The following is a 23,568-nucleotide window of genomic DNA, read 5'->3' on the forward strand; positions in this document are numbered from 1 at the left end:
GATTTGAAGCCGCTAGAATTTACATGTATAAATACGTTAGAAACAGTGGTGCGTAAGACGTATACATGTATATACGACTGAAACAGTCAAAGGGTTAAGATCCAGGGGTACCCTCAACATGGCCAGTGCTGTTGCTGCTGCTTGGAAACCACCTTCATATACCAGGAACCCAAGAACACCAGGATGACATCTCTAGAATCAAGAGCCAGGCTCACCCAAAATCAGTAGGCAACTGGAAATGCATTTTTGTACTCCTTTGGGTGCCACCTCCCAGAACCAAAAAGCAAACAGCACCACCACCAAGGTTCTCAAGAGAATGGGATGGATATATGTAATTGTTTTATAATAAAAAAGCAGCACTAAACTAATGGGATGGATAACAATCCATTTTCCCTCTTCCTAGGAGACGAAATTCACAAAGGGTAATTTTTTTTTTAACAGTTGCTGTCTCCCACTAAGATAGGGCTACCCAGAAAAAGAAGAAACAAACTATTTTTTTTTTTTACTTTCAGTAATTTATACAGGAAAAGATAGTTACCAGTCCCTTGCTCCCAGCATTTTAGTTGCCTCTTATGACACACGGCTTATGGAGGAAGGATTCGACTATTTCCCCATGGAATAAGGAAGTAAATATCCCCACATATGGATAGGAGGAAGGGACTGATTATTAGATTCAGTCCAAGAAAGGAGACAGGTCTAATTCCTCAGATCAAGACCCCCTTTGCCATACCATTAGACCCTCTCCCCCTTGAAAGTGAATAAATTTTCCACTCTTAGCCACTGACTGTCATTTATTTTATTCATGTTTTTCTGAGCAAGTATAAGAAAACCAGACATGTAAGATAACCTTTTATTGTAGTTTGACCATAACAGAGCCGAGGCTGGGATATGGATGTCCAGCATGTAACATAACATAAATGGTTCTTTCACAGATCTTATATTATCATTGACTCTTAAATTAATTTGTAATATCATTTTAAGATTGAATACAAAGTTACAGAGTACACTCATTCATAAATTGTCATGAATATGAAAATAAAGTATAATTCTTAATTTTCCTAGGAAAAAGATATAAAAAAAAAACATTAAATAAAAATATATATAAAAATGCATATACTTTCTTGTACCTCATTATATAGTTTCTTAAATGTGTATACCTATATTTATTTTTGTAATAGAAAATGTAGTACTGATAATACCTATCACTTATTAATATAACACCACATTTTCTTTTTAACTTCACTATAACAGGATAATACATAAATGGCATCAGAATCAATTAAACAATAAATAACAGTGAAGACATAATGATACAATAGCACAGTTCAATGCATGCAATTAATGAATAGGGAAAGAGACAGTAACAATTTTAAGATACATTCCACACCACATTGAGGCGGCTCTGTCAAGGTCATCTAGGGTGGCAATGCTGGGGCAACAATGGTGAAGGTGATGGTGGTGGTGTGCAGTATATCCATAGCACTAAACATACAATCTTCCACAATTCCACAATGCACACAAAATAGCTAATTGGATACTGGTACCGTCATTCATTCAAATGTTTGCAACAAATAAATTGTTCTGTATATGCTAATGGAAAACTGCAAAAATCTGCATATTCCAAGATCCTTTACTAAAAGAAATGCATGGTCCTATATACTCAACCAAACTTGCAAATCGGACCTTAAAACTTGCAAATAATTGTGCAATTTTCTTAGTTAACCACCAGTTAATACAGCCAATACTAGAATGCAAATTGCATATTTTTATACACCACAACATAAAATATAATGAGTGTTCAACAAAATACATACTTGTCAGATCCTTGCATAATAAACTACAGTATAGTGTAATTAAGAAATGCTTTATGATAAATCCCCAATAAAATATTGTAAATACCTCTGTGTGAGTGTGCGTGTTTATGTATATATATATTTGCAACATGCTGGCCGTCTCTCACCGCATACATATATGCATGCATGCATATATGTATGCAACTGAAGTTCTACACAACCATATCATGAAATTATAAATTGTCAAGGAGGGTCAATGTGGGATATAAATCCACACTGTACAGCTACAAGATGTGCGAGCTACTACCGAGCCAGTGTACGAAAGAGTGAGAACTTGTGGATCTTAATGAAGCTCCAACAAGGCAATGTGAGAGTTAATGAGGCTCTAACAAGGTAATGTGAGAGTTACTGAGGCTCCAACAAGACAACGTGAGAGGTACTGAGGCTCTACCAGGGCAATGCGAGAGTTACTGAGGCTCCAACAAGGCAATGTGCGAGTTACTGAGGCTCCAACAAGGCAATGTAAGAGTTATTGAGGCTCCAACAAGGCAATGTAAGAGTTATTGAGGCTGTAACAAGATAAAGTGAGAGTGATCACAATGCCAAATTCATGCTTTACTTCATTCCAGAATCCACTTGTGGTTAATGTAACGACAGTTCATCGTACACTTCATCTATCCATATAAAAGGTCTTTAGGATAAAAATATAAAGACTATCCTTTTTAAAATAAATATGAAAAGTTCATGAAAAGCTAAGGGCGTAGTTTTTTTACTGTTATCTAACACACACAAGCTTAAAATGTGATCCTGATCTAAGATGTAGGACAAAGTTCTTGGAAAATGTATTTGTAGACACTTAGATCAACTCTTACTCTTCAATTTTCTTTGAACCAGATCCAGATCCACAAAACTTCACATTATATTCTGAAGCAGCTTATTCAACATTAATTAAAAAGGTCAGAGGGAAAATTCAGCTACATATATGTGAAGTACACAGTCTATTAATTGTATCTTTATATAGTGAAAGGAAAGCCTACCTTGAACAGCATCTGCCTGCATCACAATGGTAACAGCTCTGAGGACAAACTCACTCTTATGACATTAGAGCATGAGGTTATTTGGCTAATTCTATGGAGGCACAAAGTGCAAGATTGTTCACATGCATATTTATATGGTTACAAAGTTATTTCATTTACATACATTCAAATCAATATAACAAAAATGTGGAAATAAAATAAGCATGCAACTCTTCTTCAGACATGTGACACTATAATTAATAGGTTTCTCAAGCTGAAGTTACACAAAATGTTTACAGTAAAAAAACAAATAGGTTAATGAACACATGGTTAGTAATGTGTGAATATAGAGTATACATGGTTACTAAGAGTATATCTCCACACCAAATGTGCCGCCACCATCATGCCCCAGGACTCCTCAAATATTCCTAAATGAATAGACATGAAGACAACAGCAAAGTCAAAAAATACTCAAAGCATCTAAACATTGTAATCCTAAATGCAAGCCAAAAAAAAGTGTCAATGAAACATTGACATACAGGTCACCAGAAAGCAAATACAGTAGTTATTAATGCACAATCACTAAATATAGAGGGTCTACAATTACTTAAGAATAAAAATTACACTTAAGTTTGAACCACCAACCACAAGACTAAAGTATTATACATAAAATAAAGTTCATGCAACAGTGTTCATGGTATGGCTACAAAACTTCCTCAGCACTAAGTAACTTTCAGAGTGCCGGGACCATCATCGTAGCTGCATCACAAACAGCTGTACCCTTATCTTCTGTGACCTGACCTGTCATTCCCAGCTCTACACCGTATTTCAATAAGATTCACTTTCCAATAAGAAGGGACAGAGAACCTTATGATAGCCCTTGGCAAGACTCAAAACAGTAGGTCATATCACAATTTTTGACTTCAAAGCCAATGTGCTGATGGTGTGGTTAAGTAAAATCAAAGTATAAACTTGCTAAAACTTGTAAATTAATAAAGTTTAATATGCCTACTTTCTAATGTTCAAAACTGGTGAAGGTTCTAATGCTTTTATAAAAGTCTAACTTTCAGTTATATGAATGCTCTGAAGTTGTTAAATCAGCATCATTTTAAAAAACTGAGATGTTTTAATAGACCACTCACTACACTACCGAGGCTCATATGAATTCAATACTTCCTATTATAAGCTAATGCCTGTGAAACTTAATTTACTGCAAGATGAACATCTGATACATGCAAGAGGATATGTGCATACACTGTTGTGTCTCTAAGTGAAAAATTATAAAATTGAATGAACATTAGAAATAGCATGTTACAACAAAAGTTTCCTTATTTTAACAGAAGTGAATGCAAACAATAGCAATGCTTTAATAACCCAGGAATTAAAAAAGCCTTGGTAATCATGTTTATTTAAAAAATAATTACTAAAATCTACTGACATGGACAATCAAAGTTTTCAATAACTTGATGCTTGACAATTACAGCATTAGTGTACACATTGATTCTGGGTACATAGTTCCCATTCACTTGACCACACCACCAGGTATTTACTCGAGCCACATTTTGCAGCCCTCTCAGGCAATGTTTTCCGTTGTCTTCATATGTGTTCATAATTGTTATCAGCTGCACTCATGATGTCATCACAGCATGAGAGTGTTAACTGCCACTGTTGTAAAACCCGTCATCACAAGTAGAAATTCACATCCACAGAGGATGAACAAATTCTAGCTCTTGACAACTTACAGGTTTAAGTTAAATTACACATCCTACAGCTCATAAATGCATTCTATAGGGGATTGGCAAGTAACACTACCATGCCCCAATTCTTTCATATCTGGTTCTGTTGGAGGCAGAGCTTAGAGTGGTACTGCTAAAGAGGCCTAGGCAAGAGATTTTTAAAACACCACTTTAATTTAATTGTAGGAAAGTAAGAACTTGAGCAATGCATTTTTTTAATATGATCATCTGTTGCAACATCAGTACACACTACATGTTTCCACTAATGTTCAAGTGATAGTTTTAAAAATCTAGCCCATATTAGTTACAAAGAATGATAACAGTAAAAGTAGGAACCCCAAGAGAACAAGTTAATAACAATGCTTTTGAGTTGTACTTAAACTGTCAGATATATTTGTCATGTCTGACAATAACAGAAGATAAAACTTATTGATTTTAGAACCTGATAAACTATTAGTTACCAAACAATTCTGCATTTTGGACAAAGTTCCTTTACATTATAGTGGGGCATAAAGCTTTTAATAAGATAAAAACATGAAAATGACAGTATTATGCAACTTACATTAATGATAAGGTCCTTCATATACAAACAGCAACCTGAATTTAACCTTAAATTAATAATAATACCAGTGTGGTCAAGATGCAGGCTTTATACTTATGTGGATTCACCTCACACTGGTTCTTAAATTAGAGAACTGGCCTCCATCAATACTTTAGGAACTATGTACGTTAGTACAGACATTTACAGCAGAGCAAGCCTATGTTTGGACATTTTGCTCATACGTGAGCTTTTTCATGTCAATATAATTTAAAAGCTCACTTGTGAGCTAAACATCGTCTAAATAAAGGGTTGCTGGGTTATAAGCGTCTTCATACTACACTACCTGTAGGCATCTTTTTGCTTTCAAAACTAAGAGCTGTGTAGCCACTGAATGGCAGTACCTACTTAGTGAGTTGTGCAGTTTTTCTGATAATGACTTTTAATTATTAATTAACCAAGTCAAAAGAAAATTATCATATTTGCATCAAATTTACAAATTTTCACTGATACCATGACACTTAATGATACACGCATCAACACAAATTAAACAATTAGTACATTCTAATGAATTACCATCTTAGGAGTCCAAGTCAGTGTTTGGCTTACTGATGTGGTAACTCAAGAGGAAACAACTATGAACACAAATCATCTGTCCTAACGGAACTACACGAACAAGTTGCTCTCAGCTCAAGGAGCACTCAGTGGCTACACAGGTTTGAGAAATTAATTTACAGTAAATGAAAGATTAAAAAGGCATGTGCCACCTACTCAGGACAGCAGGAAGAATTTTAAATGGATCAATGATACCATTTAATGACTGGCACACAGGCTAACAAGAGGACCTTATGCATTGAGTAATAGCACACACACAGGTTATAAATAATGCCAAGAGAAACCTATACTGACCACCCAGATATTTAATCACTGCTTGCAAGTTGTGAGATGTACAATACAGATGCACTTATTAGTACAAAATGCTCCACTTATAGCAGATAATTTGCTCTTTTATCTATAGCATTTGGTAGAGAAGCCAAATTAACAAATATCAATGATGTCTTATGCAATGATAAACCAAAGAGATCTTTACTCCATCCATAAGATGATTGCAAAAAACAATGAACATCATAAATCATGTAGGGATCAGCCTAGGGTAATAAGTCACAAATTTCACGAGGGTTAACTTTAAAAGTAAAAAATTATCCTTGTTAATATGGAACCAAGTAAAGTTTAAAAGTGCCTCAATAGTTTAAGCATCTAATGTATACAAGTCATTACATTATGAGTAAATATTGGGTGCAGCATCTGTCAACTGGAAAGCTCTTGTACACTACCAACCTAAGATTTTGGGAGTGTTTGAGGGAGGGCCAGAAAACAGTGTGCATCTGGGTTGAAGTCTCCAAGGAGTCACCTCCCTCCCTCAGACACTCCTCTCCACCAGTAATACCAGATAACCAGCATTGGCACACTTAAGCCTGTAGGAGAGGCATGATACATTTCTTGTAGTTTATCTGTTTGCTTAATAGGGAAAATGAGCTTTAGTTCAGATACATCTAAAGCTCAATATCACTCAATATCCTGTTTGCCATACTGTTTCACTCAAATTATGGGATTTAGTAGTAATTCTTTCTTCTGTAAGAACAGTTCTATACTCATAACACACATAATTGCATAATAAAATGATTGAGTTTATAAAAAGGACAAAATACAGAGGAAGACAATAAGAATATACGGCGAGATCGGCAGTTATGAGATTAAAGAACTATATATCACTTCTCTCATTACTTTTATACCTAAAAATATATAACTACTGTAGCCAGTCACAAAATTTTGTGAAGGCTCAGAATTACTGATCAAGCCGCATATACATACATCCATCACTTCATATACATCGGTCAAGATGTTAACTTTATTCTGTCATGAAAGTTACTTGACAAGAGGATACGGTAATATGAGACCAATCATCATATCTCTAAGGTTGAGTTCCAGTTTTTATAATATGGTAAATCAACATTAAAGCAAGATTGTTGCCATTTCCATGAAGTCTCAAAAGTCAGTTAAATAAGTGTAACACAAATGAAGAGTGTCTTAAAAATTCTTGAAACTTTTTTTTACACCCCTGCCTAGTCTTGAATGTGCTCCTTGTCCTGTTCCAAGAATAATTATTACAAAATTCACTTGAGCATTAACATGTTATCAGCCCAGCTACGAAAGCATACTGGGGTAAATGTCCCTTACTGAACTGACTTTAAGGAACTGCAATGAAAGCAACAATGTGAGTATTGGTGTCATCCTCATGTTAGTACTAGGATCTTTAGTCTTGCTTGGCTGCTGTCACTGTGTCCAAGCCCATCTTGGCCAGAGCCCGTAATGCAGTTAGACATGCCTGCAAGGAAGGACTGATGTTAGAGATGAGGTGGTCTTATTATTAAAATTTTTGTTTTTTTTCAACAAGTCGGCTGTGTCCCACGGAGGCAGGGTGACCCAAAAAAGAAAGAAAATCCCCAAAAAGAAAATACTTTCATCATTCAACACACTCACACACTATCACTGTTTTTGCAGAGGTGCTCAGAATACAACAGTTTAGAAGCATACACATATAAAGATACACAACATATCCCTCCAAACTGCCAATATCCCAAACCCCTCCTTTAAAGTGCAGGCATTGTACTTCCCATTTCCAGGACTCAAGTCCGACTATATGAAAATAACCGGTTTCCCTGAATCCCTTCACTAAATATTACCCTGCTCACACTCCAACATTTCGTCAGGTCCCAAGTACCATTAGTCTCCATTCACTCCTATCTAACACGCTCACGCACGCTTACTGGAAGTCCAAGCCCCTTGCCCACAAAACCTCCTTTACCCCCTCTCTCCAACCCTTTCGAGGACGACCCCTACCCCGCCTTCCTTCCCCTATAGATTTATATGCTTTCCATGTCATTCTACTTTGATCCATTCTCTCTAAATGACCAAACTACCTCAACAACCCCTCTTCTGCCCTCTGACTAATACTCTTATTAACTCCACACCTTTTCCTAATTTCCACACTCCGAATTTTCTGCATAATATTTACACCACACATTGCCCTTACACAGGACATCTCCACTGCCTCCAACCGTCTCCTCGCTGCTGCATTTACCACCCAAGCTTCACACCCATATAAGAGTGTTGGTACTACTATACTTTCATACATTCCCTTCTTTGCCTCCATAGGTAACGTTTTTTTGACTCCACATATACCTCAACGCACCACTCACCTTTTTTCCCTCATCAATTCTATGATTAACCTCATCCTTCATAAATCCATCCGCCGACATGTCAACTCCCAAGTATCTGAAAACATTCACTTCTTCCATACTCCTCCTCCCCAATTTGATATCCAATTTTTCTTTATCTAAATCATTTGATAGCCTCATCACCTTACTCTTTTCTATGTTCACTTTCAACTTTCTACCTTTACACACATTCCCAAACTCATCCACTAACCTTTGCAATTTTTCTTTAGAATCTCCCATAAGCACAGTATCATCAGCAAAAAGTAACTGTGTCAATTCCCATTTTGAATTTGATTCCCCAAAATTTAATCCCACCCCTCTCCCGAACACCCTAGCATTTACTTCCTTTACAACCCCGTCTATAAATATATTAAACAACCATGGTGACATTACACATCCCTGTCTAAAACCTACTTTTACCGGGAAGTAGTCTCCCTCTCTTCTACACACCCTAACCTGAGCCTCACTATCCTCATAAAAACATTTTACAGCATTTAATAACTTACCACCTATTCCATATACTTGCAACATCTGCCACATTGCTCCTCTATCCACTCTATCATATGCCTTTTCTAAATCCATAAATGCAATAAAAACTTCCCTACCTTTATCTAAATACTGTTCACTTATATGCTTCAATGTAAACACTTGATCTACACATCCCCTACCCACTCTGAAACCTCCTTGCTCATCCGCAATCCTACATTCTGTCTTACCTCTAATTCTTTCAATTATAACCCTACCGTACACTTTTCCTGGTATACTCAGTAAACTTATTCCTCTATAATTTTTACAGTCTCTTTTGTCCCCTTTCCCTTTATATAAAGGGACTATACATGCTCTCCGCCAATCCCTAGGTACCTTCCCCTCTTTCATACATTTATTAAACAAAAGTACCAACCACTCCAACACTATATCCCCCCCTGCTTTTAACATTTCTGTCATGATCCCATCAGTTCCAGCTGCTTTACCCCCTTTCATTCTACGTAATGCCTCACGTACCTCCCCCACACTTACATTCTGCTCTTCTTCACTCCTAAAAGATGGTATACCTCCCTGACCAGTGCATGAAATTACTGCCTCTCTTTCTTCCTTAACATTTAAAAGTTCCTCAAAATATTCTCGCCATCTACCTAATACCTCCATCTCCCCATCTACTAACTCCCCTACTCTGTTTTTAACTGACAAATCCATACTTTCCCTAGGCTTTCTTAACTTGTTTAACTCACTCCAAAATTTTTTCTTATTTTCATTAAAATTTCTTGACAGTGCCTCTCCCACTCTATCATCTGCTCTCCTTTTGCATTCTCTCACCACTCTCTTCATCTTTCTTTTACTCTCCATATACTCTGCTCTTCTTATAACACTTCTGCTTTGTAAAAACCTCTCATAAGCTACCTTTTTCTCTTTTATCACACCCTTAACTTCATCATTCCACCAATCACTCCTCTTTCCTCCTGCCCCCACCCTCCTATAACCACAAACTTCTGCCCCACATTCTAATACTGCATTTTTAAAACTATTCCAACCCTCTTCAACCCCCCCACTACTCATCTTTGCACTAGCCCACCTTTCTGCCAATAGTCGCTTATATCTCACCTGAACTTCCTCCTCCCTTAGTTTATACACTTTCACCTCCCTCTTACTTGTTGTTGCCACCTTCCTCTTTTCCCATCTACCTCTTACTCTAACTGTAGCTACAACTAAATAATGATCTGATATATCAGTTGCCCCTCTATAAACATGTACATCCTGGAGCCTACCCATCAACCTTTTATCCACCAACACATAATCTAATAAACTACTTTCATTACGTGCTACATCATACCTTGTATATTTATTTATCCTCTTTTTCATAAAATATGTATTACTTATTACCAAATCTCTTTCTACACATAGCTCAATTAAAGGCTCCCCATTTACATTTACCCCTGGCACCCCAAATTTACCTACTACTCCCTCTATAACATTTTTACCCACTTTAGCATTGAAATCCCCAACCACCATTACTCTCACACTTGATTCAAAACTCCCCACGCATTCACTCAACATTTCCCAAAATCTCTCTCTCTCCTCTACACTTCTCTCTTCTCCAGGTGCATACACGCTTATTATAACCCACTTTTCACATCCAATCTTTATTTTACTCCACATAATCCTTGAATTAATACATTTATAGTCCCTCTTTTCCTGCCATAGGTTATCCTTCAACATTATTGCTACTCCTCCCTTAGCTCTAACTCTATTTGAAACCCCTGACCTAATCCCATTTATTATTAAATATATGAAGGCATAATAAATTTTCAAGTTATTTAAATGTACAAATAATTCTTGTTATATACGAATGCTTGAACATTAGGGTATATGTTCACTTTAAACACCTTTCCTTCCAGTATATAAGAAATATTACAGAGGCTTACTCCATCCTGGCTGACTGGAAGACGGCTATATGATTCCGAGTGAATATAAAACAGGTGCAAAAACTTAGGCACTATGGAGATGTACAATCATGCACTGGCTTACTCAAACTCAGTTCTTAGCCATTGTTGATGTCTTGAAACTAAAATGCATCTTGTGGTGCATTTTATGCTCTACATGGAATACCTTGTTGTGCATTTTATACCTCACAAGATATAACTTGTGGTGTATTTTATATCCAACATAAACATTGTTATTACAGGTGCACATCCCTTTATCCGAAACCCTTGGGGCCTGTATTGTTTCGAATTTCAGAATGATTCTCAACACCACCACGTGGCGGTGTGACCCAGCACGGAGATGATTGACACTCCACGAAAAAACTTCGGTTTTCAGAACTTTTTGAATTTCAGAATTTCAGATAAAGGGGCATGGACCTGAACTGTAGTAAATTTTATCCCAGGAAATAAGGCCTATAATGAAATTGAATTTAAAGATTTTCAGTGCTGCAAAGGCTGAAAGGGAAAACATTAACATATGAACAAAATTGACTATTTTAAAGCAGACTGACAGTGGAAAGATACCAGGCACTGCTGCAAAAGCATACCATTTACCTGATTGGAGAGCATTTATCATCCATGCTCTACACAAGAATGTGACAGCAAGTACTTAAAGTCAACACAAGATTTCACAAATATGTTTGGTGTTAGTTGAGGGATGCCTGAAAGATTTAAGGAGATATAACAGTGATATAGGGTGTGTAAAGGAAGAAAGTTGAAAGCGAATATAGATAAGAGTAAGGTGATGACGGTATCAAATGATTTAGATAAAGAAAAACTGGATATCACGTAGGAGGGAGGGAGTATGGAAGAAGTGAATGTTTTCAGATATTTGGGTGTTGACTTGTCAGCAGATGGGTTTATAAAGAACGAGGTTAACCACAGAACTGATGAAAGAAAAAAGTGAGTGGTGCGCTGAGGTATCTATGGAGATGAAACAAAGTTATCCATGGAGACAAAGAGGGGAATGTACAAGAGTATAGTGGTACCAACACTCTTACATGGGTGTGAAGCATGGGTTGTAAGTGCTGCAGTGAGGAGGCAGCTGGAGGCAATGGAGATGTCGTGTCTAAGGGCAATGTGTGGTGTAAATATCATGCAGAGAATTCGTAGTGTGGAAATTAGGAGGAAGTGTAGAGTTACTAAAAGTATTAGTCAGAGGGCTGAAGAGTTGTTGAGGTGGTTTGGCCATTTAGAGAGACTGGAACAAAGCAGAATGACTTGGAGATCGTATAAATCTGTAAGGGAAGGAAAGTGGGGTAGGGGTCACCCTCAAAAAGGATGGGGGAGGGAGGGGGTAAATGAGGTTTAGTGGGCAAAGGGCTTGGACTTCAAGCAAGCATGTGTGAGCATGTTAAATAGGAGTGAATGAAGACGAATGGTTTTTGGGACCTGACAAGCTGTTGGAATGTGAGAAGGGTAATATTTTGTGAAGGGATTCAGGGAAACCGGTTGGTCGGACTCGAGTCCTGGAAATGGGAAGTACATGTACAATGCCTGCACTTTAAAGGATGGGTTTGGGATATTGGCAGTTTGAAGGGACATGTAAACTGTCATATCTGAGAGCCTCTGCAAAGACACTGATTATGTATGAGTGATAGCGAAAGTTTTGAATGATGATGAAAGCTTTTTCTTTCATTTTGGGGATTTTCTTTTTTTTTTTTTTGGGTCACCTTGCCTCAGTGGGAAAAGGTCAACATGTTAAAAAAAAAAGTTTGCAAAACATTTGACCTCCTGGCACTCCTTGATTCCTTAAGGACAACCTTCTCCTGTATTTTTCTCACTGAAGCCTGGCTTAAGCAGGACACAAAAGATATCTACTCAGGATACACAGCAATCCATAACTGCAGACCATACCATCTATTACTCTAATGAACTATCTTGTTGTAACACCACTTGCTATAATGATAAATATGGAGAATATATTTTTGCAAATTTTACCGCAAAAAAACTTAAGACTCCTATAACAATCGGTGCCATTTACTGGTTGCTTCATACAAACATTCCAAATTTTAGCAACAAATTAAAGACACTAATAAAAAAAAACCAAATGAAAAAGCACCACCTTCTCTTAGCCAGAGACTTCAACATTAATTAACCTTGGCCTAACAGATGACCAGCCAGTAACTGATTTCATCAACAATATGAACCCCACACTTCTCACACCAACTATAACTAAACCAACCAGGCTAACTGAGACAAGTGTAACCATAATTGACCATATATGGACTAATATACCAGCCCCCCTTAAATCAGGGATAATTACTGACCACTACCCCACCTTCCTCTTAACAAACTTTAGTAAACAACACTGCAATATAACAAGGTCTCTTTTAGACTCCAAGATGAGGCCTCAATAAGTAACTCACATCAGAGTTAGGTATGGTTGACTGGCCTACAGATTTCTCCAATGCCAATGGTACTGATGACTGGATAGACATATTTCTTAACAAATTACTTTGACTATGTAACAAACATTGTCCCATAAAAACAAAATGGATTATGAATAAATGGCTAGGTTGCCCATGGCTAACGAACAGCATACTAAAATCCATTGATAAGAACCATCAATATGAAAAGCAATATGGACAGGGATTAATACACAAAGATTTATTAAACACTATGCATTAGTCCTCACCAAACTAATAAGAAAGGCCAAGCAATTGCACTATTCCAATAGATCCACCGAAACAAGAGGAAACATAAAAAAGACCTGGAAGACACTCTCAGATTCTGGGCACCCACAAACTGAAAAAACTAGGGATATTGTCCAAACTAAACCAAATGAAGCACAACTACAGCCTATTGATACAGTTAACAAGATAAATGACTTTTTCTCAACAAAAGGATCAAATCTCACCAGTATAATCCCAGGTACCAATGCCCGAGCAAGTGATCACTTAGATGGGAATTTCCCAACCTCCTCCTATCTTGCACCAACCAAGCCCACTGAAGTCACCATGATTATTAAGTCACTTAAAAATAAATCAGAAAATCTGACTTAAGTCCCACCATTATTGTACAAATGAGTAGCTTATGCCCTTTTGCCGACTATTTCATTACACTTTAACAAATCAGTTGAAACTAGCACTTTCCCGACACTACTCAAGATAGCAAGGGCTACACCAATACACAAAGGTGGTGTAAACAACTACAGGCCAATATCAAAATTACCTCTGCTATCCAAAATCTTTGAGAAACTCGTGCACAAGATATTATATTCCTTTATAACAGTGGAAAGCATCTTCAACCCCTGCCAATTTGGCTTCAGGAAAAGTAAAAGCACAAACAATGCATTTGTAAAAATGCTAGACCTGCTTTACACAGCACTGGAAAAAAATGAATATCCATTAGGATTCTTTATCGACCTAGGGAAAGCTTTTGATACAGTAGACAACAGCATTCAATTCCACAAACTTGATCATTATGGTATAAGAGGCCACTCAATCACATTTCAAATCCTTCCTTACTGAGAGGCATCAATACGTCTCTATAAAGGACACAACCTCATCAACTAAACAATTGGATACTGGAGTGCCACAGGGAAGTGTCTGTGGTCCCCTGCTCTTCCTCTTATATGTACATCAATGATCTTCCTAATGTATCACAACACCTGAAACCTATTCTCTTTGCTGACAACATGACTTATGTCATATCCCACTCTAATCTTGCCTCACTCAACACCATTGTTAACAAAGAGCTAATAAAAATATCGACCTGAATGACTGCTAATAAACTGACAAAACCTTCTATATTATATCTGGGAACAGAGCTGGTGTTGCCTAGCTGAACATTATGATTGACAACACTCTCAGTGCCAAACATAATGAGGGCAAATTCCTGGGCCTGCACCTTGACAGCAACCTGAAATTCAACACTCACATACAACACACAACAAAAAAGTATCCAAAACAATTGGGATCCTCTCCAAGATATGTCACTATGTACCATAATCAGCCCTACTCACACTATACTATTCACTCATCTATCCCTACCTCACCTATGCTATTTGTGCCTAGGGATCAACAGCAACAACCCATCTAAAGCCAATAATAACCCAACAAAAAGCTGCAGTAAGAATTATCACGCAATCCAATGCTAGGCAACACACCCCTAACTCTTCAAAGACCTCAACTTACTCACTGGACAAAACATTCACACCTACTACTTTGCAACCTACATTTACAGAACCATAAATTCTAATATTAACCCTAAACTAAAACACTTTCTTGATACTTGCAACAGGATCCACAGACACAATACCATACACAAAAATCTCTATGACATTCCCTGTGTCTGGCTAAATCTCTACAAAAATTCATTGTACATAAAAGGGCCTAAAATATAGAACTCCCTGCTTGAAAACTCTAGAACTGTTGACTCAACCACCATTTTCAAAACTACCATTAAAAAACATCTTATCTCCCTAACACACCCCATCATCAGTTAACTATATGAAAACCACCTACTCTCTTTTTTGTATCATGCACAAATCCAAAACAAAATAGATTTACTCTTAATAAGAACATAAGAACATAAGAATGGAGGAACACTGCAGAAGGCCTACTGGCCCATGTGAGGCAGGTCCTTATCAAAACGACCTCTACATAAAGCTACCCAAGAAATAACTCCCGTACCCAATGGCACCAATCAAACCCAGCCCCTCCCACTCATATATTTGTCCAGTCTCTTCTTAAAGCTACCCAAGGTCCTAGCCTCACTGGGAAGACTGTTCCACGCATCTACAACTCTGTTAGAAAACCAGTACTTACCTATGTCCTTTCTAAATCTAAATTTATCCAACTTAAATCCATTATTTCTGGTTCTTACCTGGTTCGACACCCTCAATACCTTATTAATATCTCCTTTGTTTATGCCCGTCATCCACTTATACACTTCAATGATATCTCCTCTCATTCTACATCTCTCCAGAGAGTGAAGATTTAAGGCTTTAAGTCTATCTTCATACGGGAGATTCCTTACACAGTAAATCATTTTAGTCATTCTTCTCTGTATGTTCTCCAATGAGTCTATATCCATCCTGTAGTAAGGAGACCAAAACTGAGCAGCATAATCTAAATGAGGCCTCACCAGTGATGTATAGAGCTGTAAAATAACTTTTGGGCTTCTGTTACTTATACTTCTTGAAATAAATCCAAGTAATCTGTTTGCTTTGTTGTGCACACTTAGGCACTGCTGCCTTGGCTTTAGGTTTCTGTTTACCATGACTTCCAAGTCCTTTTCACACTCTGTATGATGAAGCTCTACTTCACCTAGTTTATAGCTTCGAGGGTTATTTTCATTACCAAGGACCAGTACCTTACACTTATCCACATTGAACTTCATCTGCCATTTTTCAGACCAAGACATTAATTTGTCTAAATCCTCCTGCAGTTCATTGCTATCCTCCTCAGAATGAAAAATACGGCCTATCTTTGTATCATCAGCAAACTTGCTCATGTCACTCGTAATCTCTTCATCAAGGTCATTAATGTAAATTATGAACAAGAGAGGGCCTAAAACTGATCCTTGTGGAACGCCACTAGTAACTAAGTCCCATTCTGATTTGAACCCATTAATGGAAACTCTCTGCTTTCTATTGGTAATCCATGCTTCTATCCATGCTAGAACTTTACCTCCTATACCATGAGCTGCCACTTTTCTTAAGTCTCTCTCGTGAGGTACTCTATCGAAGGCTTTACTAAAATCCAAATAAACAATGTCATATTCTTTATCACTGTCTACTGCCTCAAATGTTCTATTGAAAAACGTCAGTAAGTTTGTCAGGCAGGAACGACCTCTCGTAAACCCATGCTGAGATTCATTTATAAAGTTATGCTCTTCAAGGTGACTTCTAATAATGCAGCTATAATTGATTCTAGTAATTTGCCAACTATAGATGATATCTGTGATTCTCCCTAATTTACACTTACACTCACCCAAATGACTGTAAACATAAAATTCCTAATATAGATATTGCCTAATAAATCTTAAGTCAGCTCTTAAGTTTGCCTAAGATACCCTCCCAATATAGGAACTTTAATAGAAACAGTGTATTGTGCCAAGACTTAACCATTTCCATTACTAAAATTACTAATTGTAATATTGTTATATGCTTTGTACTACCTCATTACAGCCTCTCCTCGCTTAACGACGGAGTTCCGTTCCTAAGACTACTATAGTAAACGAATTCGTCGCTAAGTGAGAAGCATACTATAATGGTAGTGGGTTTGTGTCAACCATCTCTGATATTGCTGTAATGTCACCTTTGCACCAATTATAATATTTCTGGTATATTCTTAAATGTTTATACAGTAGTGTACTGTACATATATTGTAATAAACAGAATAGAGGAAATCAGCTCTAATATATATTATTTAGGTATGCATACTGGTCAAAGAGCCCGTCATAAGTCTGAGGCTTTGGTAAACGTGTACAGGTCTCCCTCAACATTTGCGAGGGTTAGGGGATCAAGAGCCTCGCGAATGTTGAAAAATCGTGAATGTTTGGTGCCCCAATATATTGTAGGGAAATCTAATACAATCCTGCTTCCTTAACCTATTGAACCATGAACAATCATAAAACACATGAAAACATCGCAAAATATGTATTGTATATACAGGTCTCCTTCAACATTCGCGAGGGTTAGGGGATCAAGAGCCTCGCGAATGTTGAAAAACCGTGAATGTATGGTGCCCCAATATACTGTAGGGAAATATAATACAATACTGCTTCCTTAACTTGTTGAACCGTGAACAACCATAAAATACATGAAAACGTCATAAACTGTACTAAAAATATACATGTTATGCTTTAATAATACGTATGTTATTAAATACCACAGACTCCGCCATTGCCTCCACCAATGCCTCCACCACTTCCTCAACCACTGCGAGTCCCTACTACCCTCCCTCCGACCCCTGCAACTGGCAGCCAGCCCTCCCACCACTCATTGTGGCGAGTGTTTTGCTTGTTCATTATTTGCTATTAAACTACAGTATAAATAATGCAAACCCATTCATGACTGCATATTGGAATGGCTATTCGGACAGGTATTGGACGGTGACATCATGTGTTTACTCTTGAACACAGCAAAGAATCAAGCATTTCTGCTACTGCTAATAATAACAATAGTAATAATAATAATAATAATAATACGATATAATTGAAGAAGGAAATTGTACAAAAATACGAGGGAGTGGTTGACACATCGTCAGTGTGGCTTTGTTTATGTTGGAGTGAGCATTAGTCTCCGTGCTCTTCCAAACATTTCACAATAATTCAGCAGTTGAGGCAGTGCTATTTAATAACATGTATGTTATAAATAATAATAGTATATATTATTAATAACATGTATTATTATTATTATTAATAACATGTATGTTATTAAATACCACTGCCTCAACCGCTGCCTCAACCACTGCCTCAATCGCTGCCTCAACAGCTGCCTCAACAGCTGCATCACCCACTGCCTCAATCGCTGCCTCAACAGCTGCCTCAACCACTGCCTCAATCGCTGCCTCAACAGCTGCCTCACCCACTGCCTCAATCGCTGCCTCACCCACTGCCTCAATCGCTGCCTCAACAGCTGCCTCAACCACTGCCTCAATCGCTGCCTCAACAGCTGCCTCAACAGCTGCCTCACCCACTGCCTCAATCGCTGCCTCAACAGCTGCCTCAATCGCTGCCTCAACAGCTGCCTCAACCACTGCCTCAATCGCTGCCTCACCCACTGCCTCAATCGCTGCCTCACCCACTGCCTCAATCGCTGCCTCAACAGCTGCCTCAACCACTGCCTCAATCACTGCCTCAACAGCTGTCTCAACAGCTGCCTCACCCACTGCCTCAATCGCTGCCTCAATAGCTGTCTCACCCACTGCCTCAATCGCTGCCTCAACAGCTGCCTCACCCACTGCCTCAATTGCTGCCTCAACAGCTGCCTCAACCACTGCCTCAATCGCTGCCTCAACAGCTGCCTCACCCACTGCCTCAATCGCTGCCTCAACAGCTGCCTCAACCACTGCCTCAATCGCTGCCTCAACAGCAGCCTCAACAGCTGCCTCACCCACTGCCTCAATTGCTGCCTCAACCACTGCCTCAATCGTTGCCTCAACAGCTGCCTCAACAGCTGCCTCTACCACTGCCTCTACCACTCCAGTCGCACTCAATCTACAAGCACCAAACAATGAATTATTGTGAAATGTTTGGAAAAGCACGGAGACTAATACTCACTCCAGCATAAACAAAGCCACACTGACGATGTGTCAACCACTCCCTCGTATTTTTGTACAACTTCCTTCAATTATATCGTATTTATTATTATTATTATTATTATTATTATTATTATTATTATCATTATTATTATTACTATTGTTATTATTAGCAGTAGCAGAAATGTTTGATTCTTTGCTGTGTTCAAGAGTAAACACATGATGTCACCGTCTAATACCTGTCCGAATAGCCATTCCAATATGCAGTCATGAATGGGTTTACATTATTTATACTGTAGTTTAATAGTAAATAATGAACAAACAAAACAGTCACCACACTGAGTGGTGGGAGGGCTGGCTGCTAGTTGCGGGGGTCGGTGGGAGGGTAGTAGGGACTCGCAGGTGGCGGGAAACTTGAATATGATTTGCCGGCTGGGAATTTGGTGGCTGGGAATTTGGCGGTTGGGAATTCGCGAATGTGTGAAGCCCGCGAAAGCTGAAAACGTGAATGTTGAGGGAGACCTGTACATACATGCTCCTCCCACTCATATATTTGTCCGATCTCTTTTTAAAGCTACCCAAGGTCCAATCGAAGCTAAAATCTTGGGTAGTTTCAAATTTAGGTTGGATAAATATATCAGTGAGAGGGGTTGGATAAGTATATCAGTGAGAGGGGTTGGATTTGAGTGGGACTTGAACATGAGTAAATAGAATTATCAAAGCTTATTGCTTGGGTAATGTTTATTCCGAAGATTGAGACACTTATGCAACATATGGGAATCTTTATTCAGGAAACGTTTTGCCACACAGTGGCTTCATCAGTCCAAAACAAAGCAGAAGATGTAAGAAGAGGAGGAGTTTGAGGTAATCAGTCCCTCAGCCTGGAGTCGATGTGTTCAGTCCATCAATCTTGTAGAATGTACAGCATAGGGCCATAGATGTGGCTTATATACTGTTGCCAGGTGAGGCATAGCAGGAGGCGGTGTCATAGTGGTACTATCCACTAGTCGAAGTAGGTCTTCGTCCAAAGGTTAGACAAGCGTTGAAGAATTCTTTGTAGCAAGATCCCATGATGCTGCAGTGCCTGACAGTTGTGATGAATGGTTTGAAAAACCGACAAGTTGAAGAGTGAGACACTTATGTAACATATGGGAATCTTTATTCAGGAAACGTTTCACCACACAGTGGCTTCATCAGTCCATTACAAAGCAGAAGGTGTAAGAAGAGGAGGAGTTTGAGGTAATCAGTCCCTCAGCCTGGAGTATATATTAGTCCATATATCTGCTTTGTTTTGGACTGATGAAGCCACTGTGTGGCGAAACGTTTCCTGAATAAAGATTCCCATATGTTGCATAAGTGTCTCAATCTTCAACTTGTCAGTTTTTCAAACCATTCATCACAGTGTTTATTCTGTTAGTGGGTTGGATTTGTGAAGGACCTGCCAAGTATAGGCCAATAGGCCTACTGCAGTGTTCCTCCTTATTATGTTCTTAGGTTGATGAGTGCAACAGTCTGCCTAGTATGGTTATAAGAACATATGAACATAAGAAATAAGGAACACTGCAGTAAGCCTGTTGGCCCATACTAGGCAGGTCCTTCAAAATCCATCACATTAACAGAATATTTTCCCAACTCAATTTTCAATGCTACCCAAGCAATAAGCTTTGATAATTCTATTTACTCACGTTCAAGTCCCACTCAAGTCCAACCCCTCTCACTGATGTATTTATCCAACCTAAATTTGAAACTACCCAAGGTTTTAGCATAGATAGGACCTTGGGTAAAGGGATGGGGACTGTAATGGCAGGCTTCCTTGTGAAGAACATTGTGATGAGGAACTGAGACCATTTCCTCATATTAAAAACAGAGTTTTGTAGGGAATTATGCCTCTATCAAAGTCGTTCATCAACTTCAAAGTCCTGAACATAAATATGATTTGGTGGTTGGAAATTCGCGAATGTGTGAAGCCCGCAAAAGTTGAAAGCGTGAATGTTGAGGGAGACCTGTACATTGTTAAGTGAGGAGAGGCTGTATTATAAATCTACTTCATTATTATAAATCTGCTCATTATTATAAATCTAATTAATCACTTCAGTTACCTAGTATACAATAAGGTACACTATATTAAAATGTATTGCTCAATAACCTGTGTCAGTATAGAGTAAGAATTAGGATTAGTCTGCCCAAAATGCCTAGGCATGCTAGAGGTCTTCTTTGTAATTAATCAGTGGATAGGGACGTGTAGCAGACGAGGGCATAGTCACTGGTAGGCGGGATTCCCCAGTGGAAGTAGGTTCTACCCAAAGGGATAGGTTAGTTGTAGTAGCCGTGAAGGTCTTGTAGATGTCCTTTGAACCAATATTCCATGATGCTGCAGTGCCTGACAATTTGTGCAAGAAAGGTAAAAAATACTGACAATATGAAAGTTAAGACACATGTGCAGTGTCTGCTACACGTCCCTATCCACTGATGCCTATATAACCGCCAGATTCTACACCACCACAGTGCTCTCAACACCAACTCCAAGGCTGAGGGACTGATTACCTCATCTTTTGTATATAGTTCTACTGTCTTCTAATTATGTCCTAGAATCTGTATTGATAAAGCCACTGGATGGCGAAATGTCTACGTTGAGAATCATGCATAGCTCATAGATTCAGGTGTCATTTATCTATCTCTGTTTTGCTGGGCCATTACAGGGCCTGCAGCTGTCTTTAGAGTTTGTAGCAATCCTTAATGCTCTTGTAGGATCCTTGTTCAGAATGCCCATTAGCTCTATTTGCCCACAGGCCTTGTGATGACAATTTTCCTGCCATGTCTGCTCTCTACCTAGCTAAACTGGCTCAATTAGGGTCAAGGGTCCCTATGAGTGGTTTGTGAAGATCCTTGTTTGTTGGATGTGAAATGTAGTGGATACTCTTCATACAATACGCCAAAATAGCCAACAAATGTGTTTCAGATGGAAATTTAGATGTGTCTCATCTCTTACACATATGAAAAGCTAATGGGTTACCTGGTCATGTGAATCATCAATTGTAGGGCCGGCACCATGGGAGACATGAGGAGGATTGGTAGACAGGGAGACCAAGCTGAGGTACTCACTCTTGTTACCCTGCAAGGTCACCAACCACTTCTAGTAATTCATGTATTATGATTTTTGTTTAAATACTCAAGAAACACAGCAAAATCACACATAAGATCAAGAAGCATAAAATATTATATAAAAGACACTCTAAATAGGGACATGACATGAAAGATAAAAAAAAAGAAAAAATGAAATATATAAAATTCCTGGGAGCATGGGAAAATTGCTAAAAATTACAAGGCACACAGGGACATCAAATGAAAGAAAATGAATCATCATATAAAAGGACAGAAAACACAAGGACATCACATATAAAGAAAGCACATGAACATGACATAATAAGTTATAATGATACATTTCATTAAAAAAATAGTGTAGACTGTCTATGAACATAGGTAATATATGACAGATTATTTCATTCCTAAGATCAACTTGTATAACTCTTTTAACCCTTAAACGGTCCAAACATACACAGTGGACCCTCGCATAATACTATTAATCCGTTCCTGAGAGCTCAATGTTATGCGAAATTATCGTTATGCGAATTAATTTTCCCCATAAGAAATAATGGAAATCAAATTAATCCGTTCCTGACACCCAAAAGTATGAAAAAAGTTTTTTTTACCACATGAAATATTAATTTTAATACACACAAACTGAAGAAGACATGCACAGTTACATGACACTTACCTTTATTGAAGATCTGGTGATGATTGATGGGATGGGAGGAGGGAAGAGTGTTGATGGTCTTAGTGTTTAGAAGGGGAATCCCCTTCCATTAAGACTTGAGGTGTCAAGTCCTTTTCCGGGGTTACTTCCCTTCTTCTTTTAATGCCACTAGGACCAGCTTCAGAGTCACTGGACTTCTGTCGCACAACATATCTGTCCATAGAGGTCTGTACCTCTCGTTCCTTTATGACTTTCCTAAAGTGGTTCACAACATTGTCAGTGTAATAGTCACCAGCACGGCTTGCAACAGCTATCTGAGGGTGATTTTCATCCATAAAGATTTGCACTTTAAGCCACATTGCACAGATTTCCTTAATCTTTGAAGTAGGCAACTTCTTCAATTTCTCTCTCTTCTCCTCCGAAGCAGTTTCCTCTGGTGTGGCCTCATGCTGATGAAGATGATGTAGCAGCTCATCAGTGGTTAGTTCTTCATTGTCCTCCTCCACCAACTCTTCCACATCATCCCCACTACCTCCAACCCCAAGGACTTTCCCAATGCCACAATGGATTCCTCAACTGGCATAATCCTCTCAGGGTTAGCCTCAAACCCTTCAAAATCCCTTTTGTCTACACATTCTGGCCACAGTTTCTTCCAAGCAGAGTTCAAGGTCCTCTTAGTCACTCCCTCCCAAGCCTTACCTATAAGGTTTACACAATTGAGGATATTAAGATGCTCTCTCCAAAACTCTCTTAGAGTCAATTGAGT

At 38.4% G+C, this 23,568-nt stretch overlaps 1 protein-coding gene across 3 annotated transcripts in view; it reads right to left on the bottom strand.

The window, feature by feature from the left end:
* Positions 1-836: 836 nt before the first annotated feature.
* Positions 837-23,568, bottom strand: part of stau (double-stranded RNA-binding protein Staufen) — a 326,000-nt gene continuing 303,268 nt past the window's right edge. For all 3 annotated transcript variants that reach the window (XM_070095188.1, XM_070095180.1, XM_070095173.1), the window contains 2 exons: positions 22,062-22,160; positions 837-7,469 (listed from right to left, as the gene is read on the bottom strand). In XM_070095188.1, coding sequence (XP_069951289.1) covers positions 7,398-7,469; positions 22,062-22,160 — 171 coding nt within the window. In that variant the 3' untranslated portion in view covers positions 837-7,397. The remainder of the gene's footprint in view (positions 7,470-22,061; positions 22,161-23,568) is intronic.

The sequence above is a fragment of the Cherax quadricarinatus genome, chromosome 4 (genome assembly GCF_038502225.1).
Source record: "Cherax quadricarinatus isolate ZL_2023a chromosome 4, ASM3850222v1, whole genome shotgun sequence".
NCBI classification, from domain to species: domain Eukaryota; kingdom Metazoa; phylum Arthropoda; class Malacostraca; order Decapoda; family Parastacidae; genus Cherax; species Cherax quadricarinatus.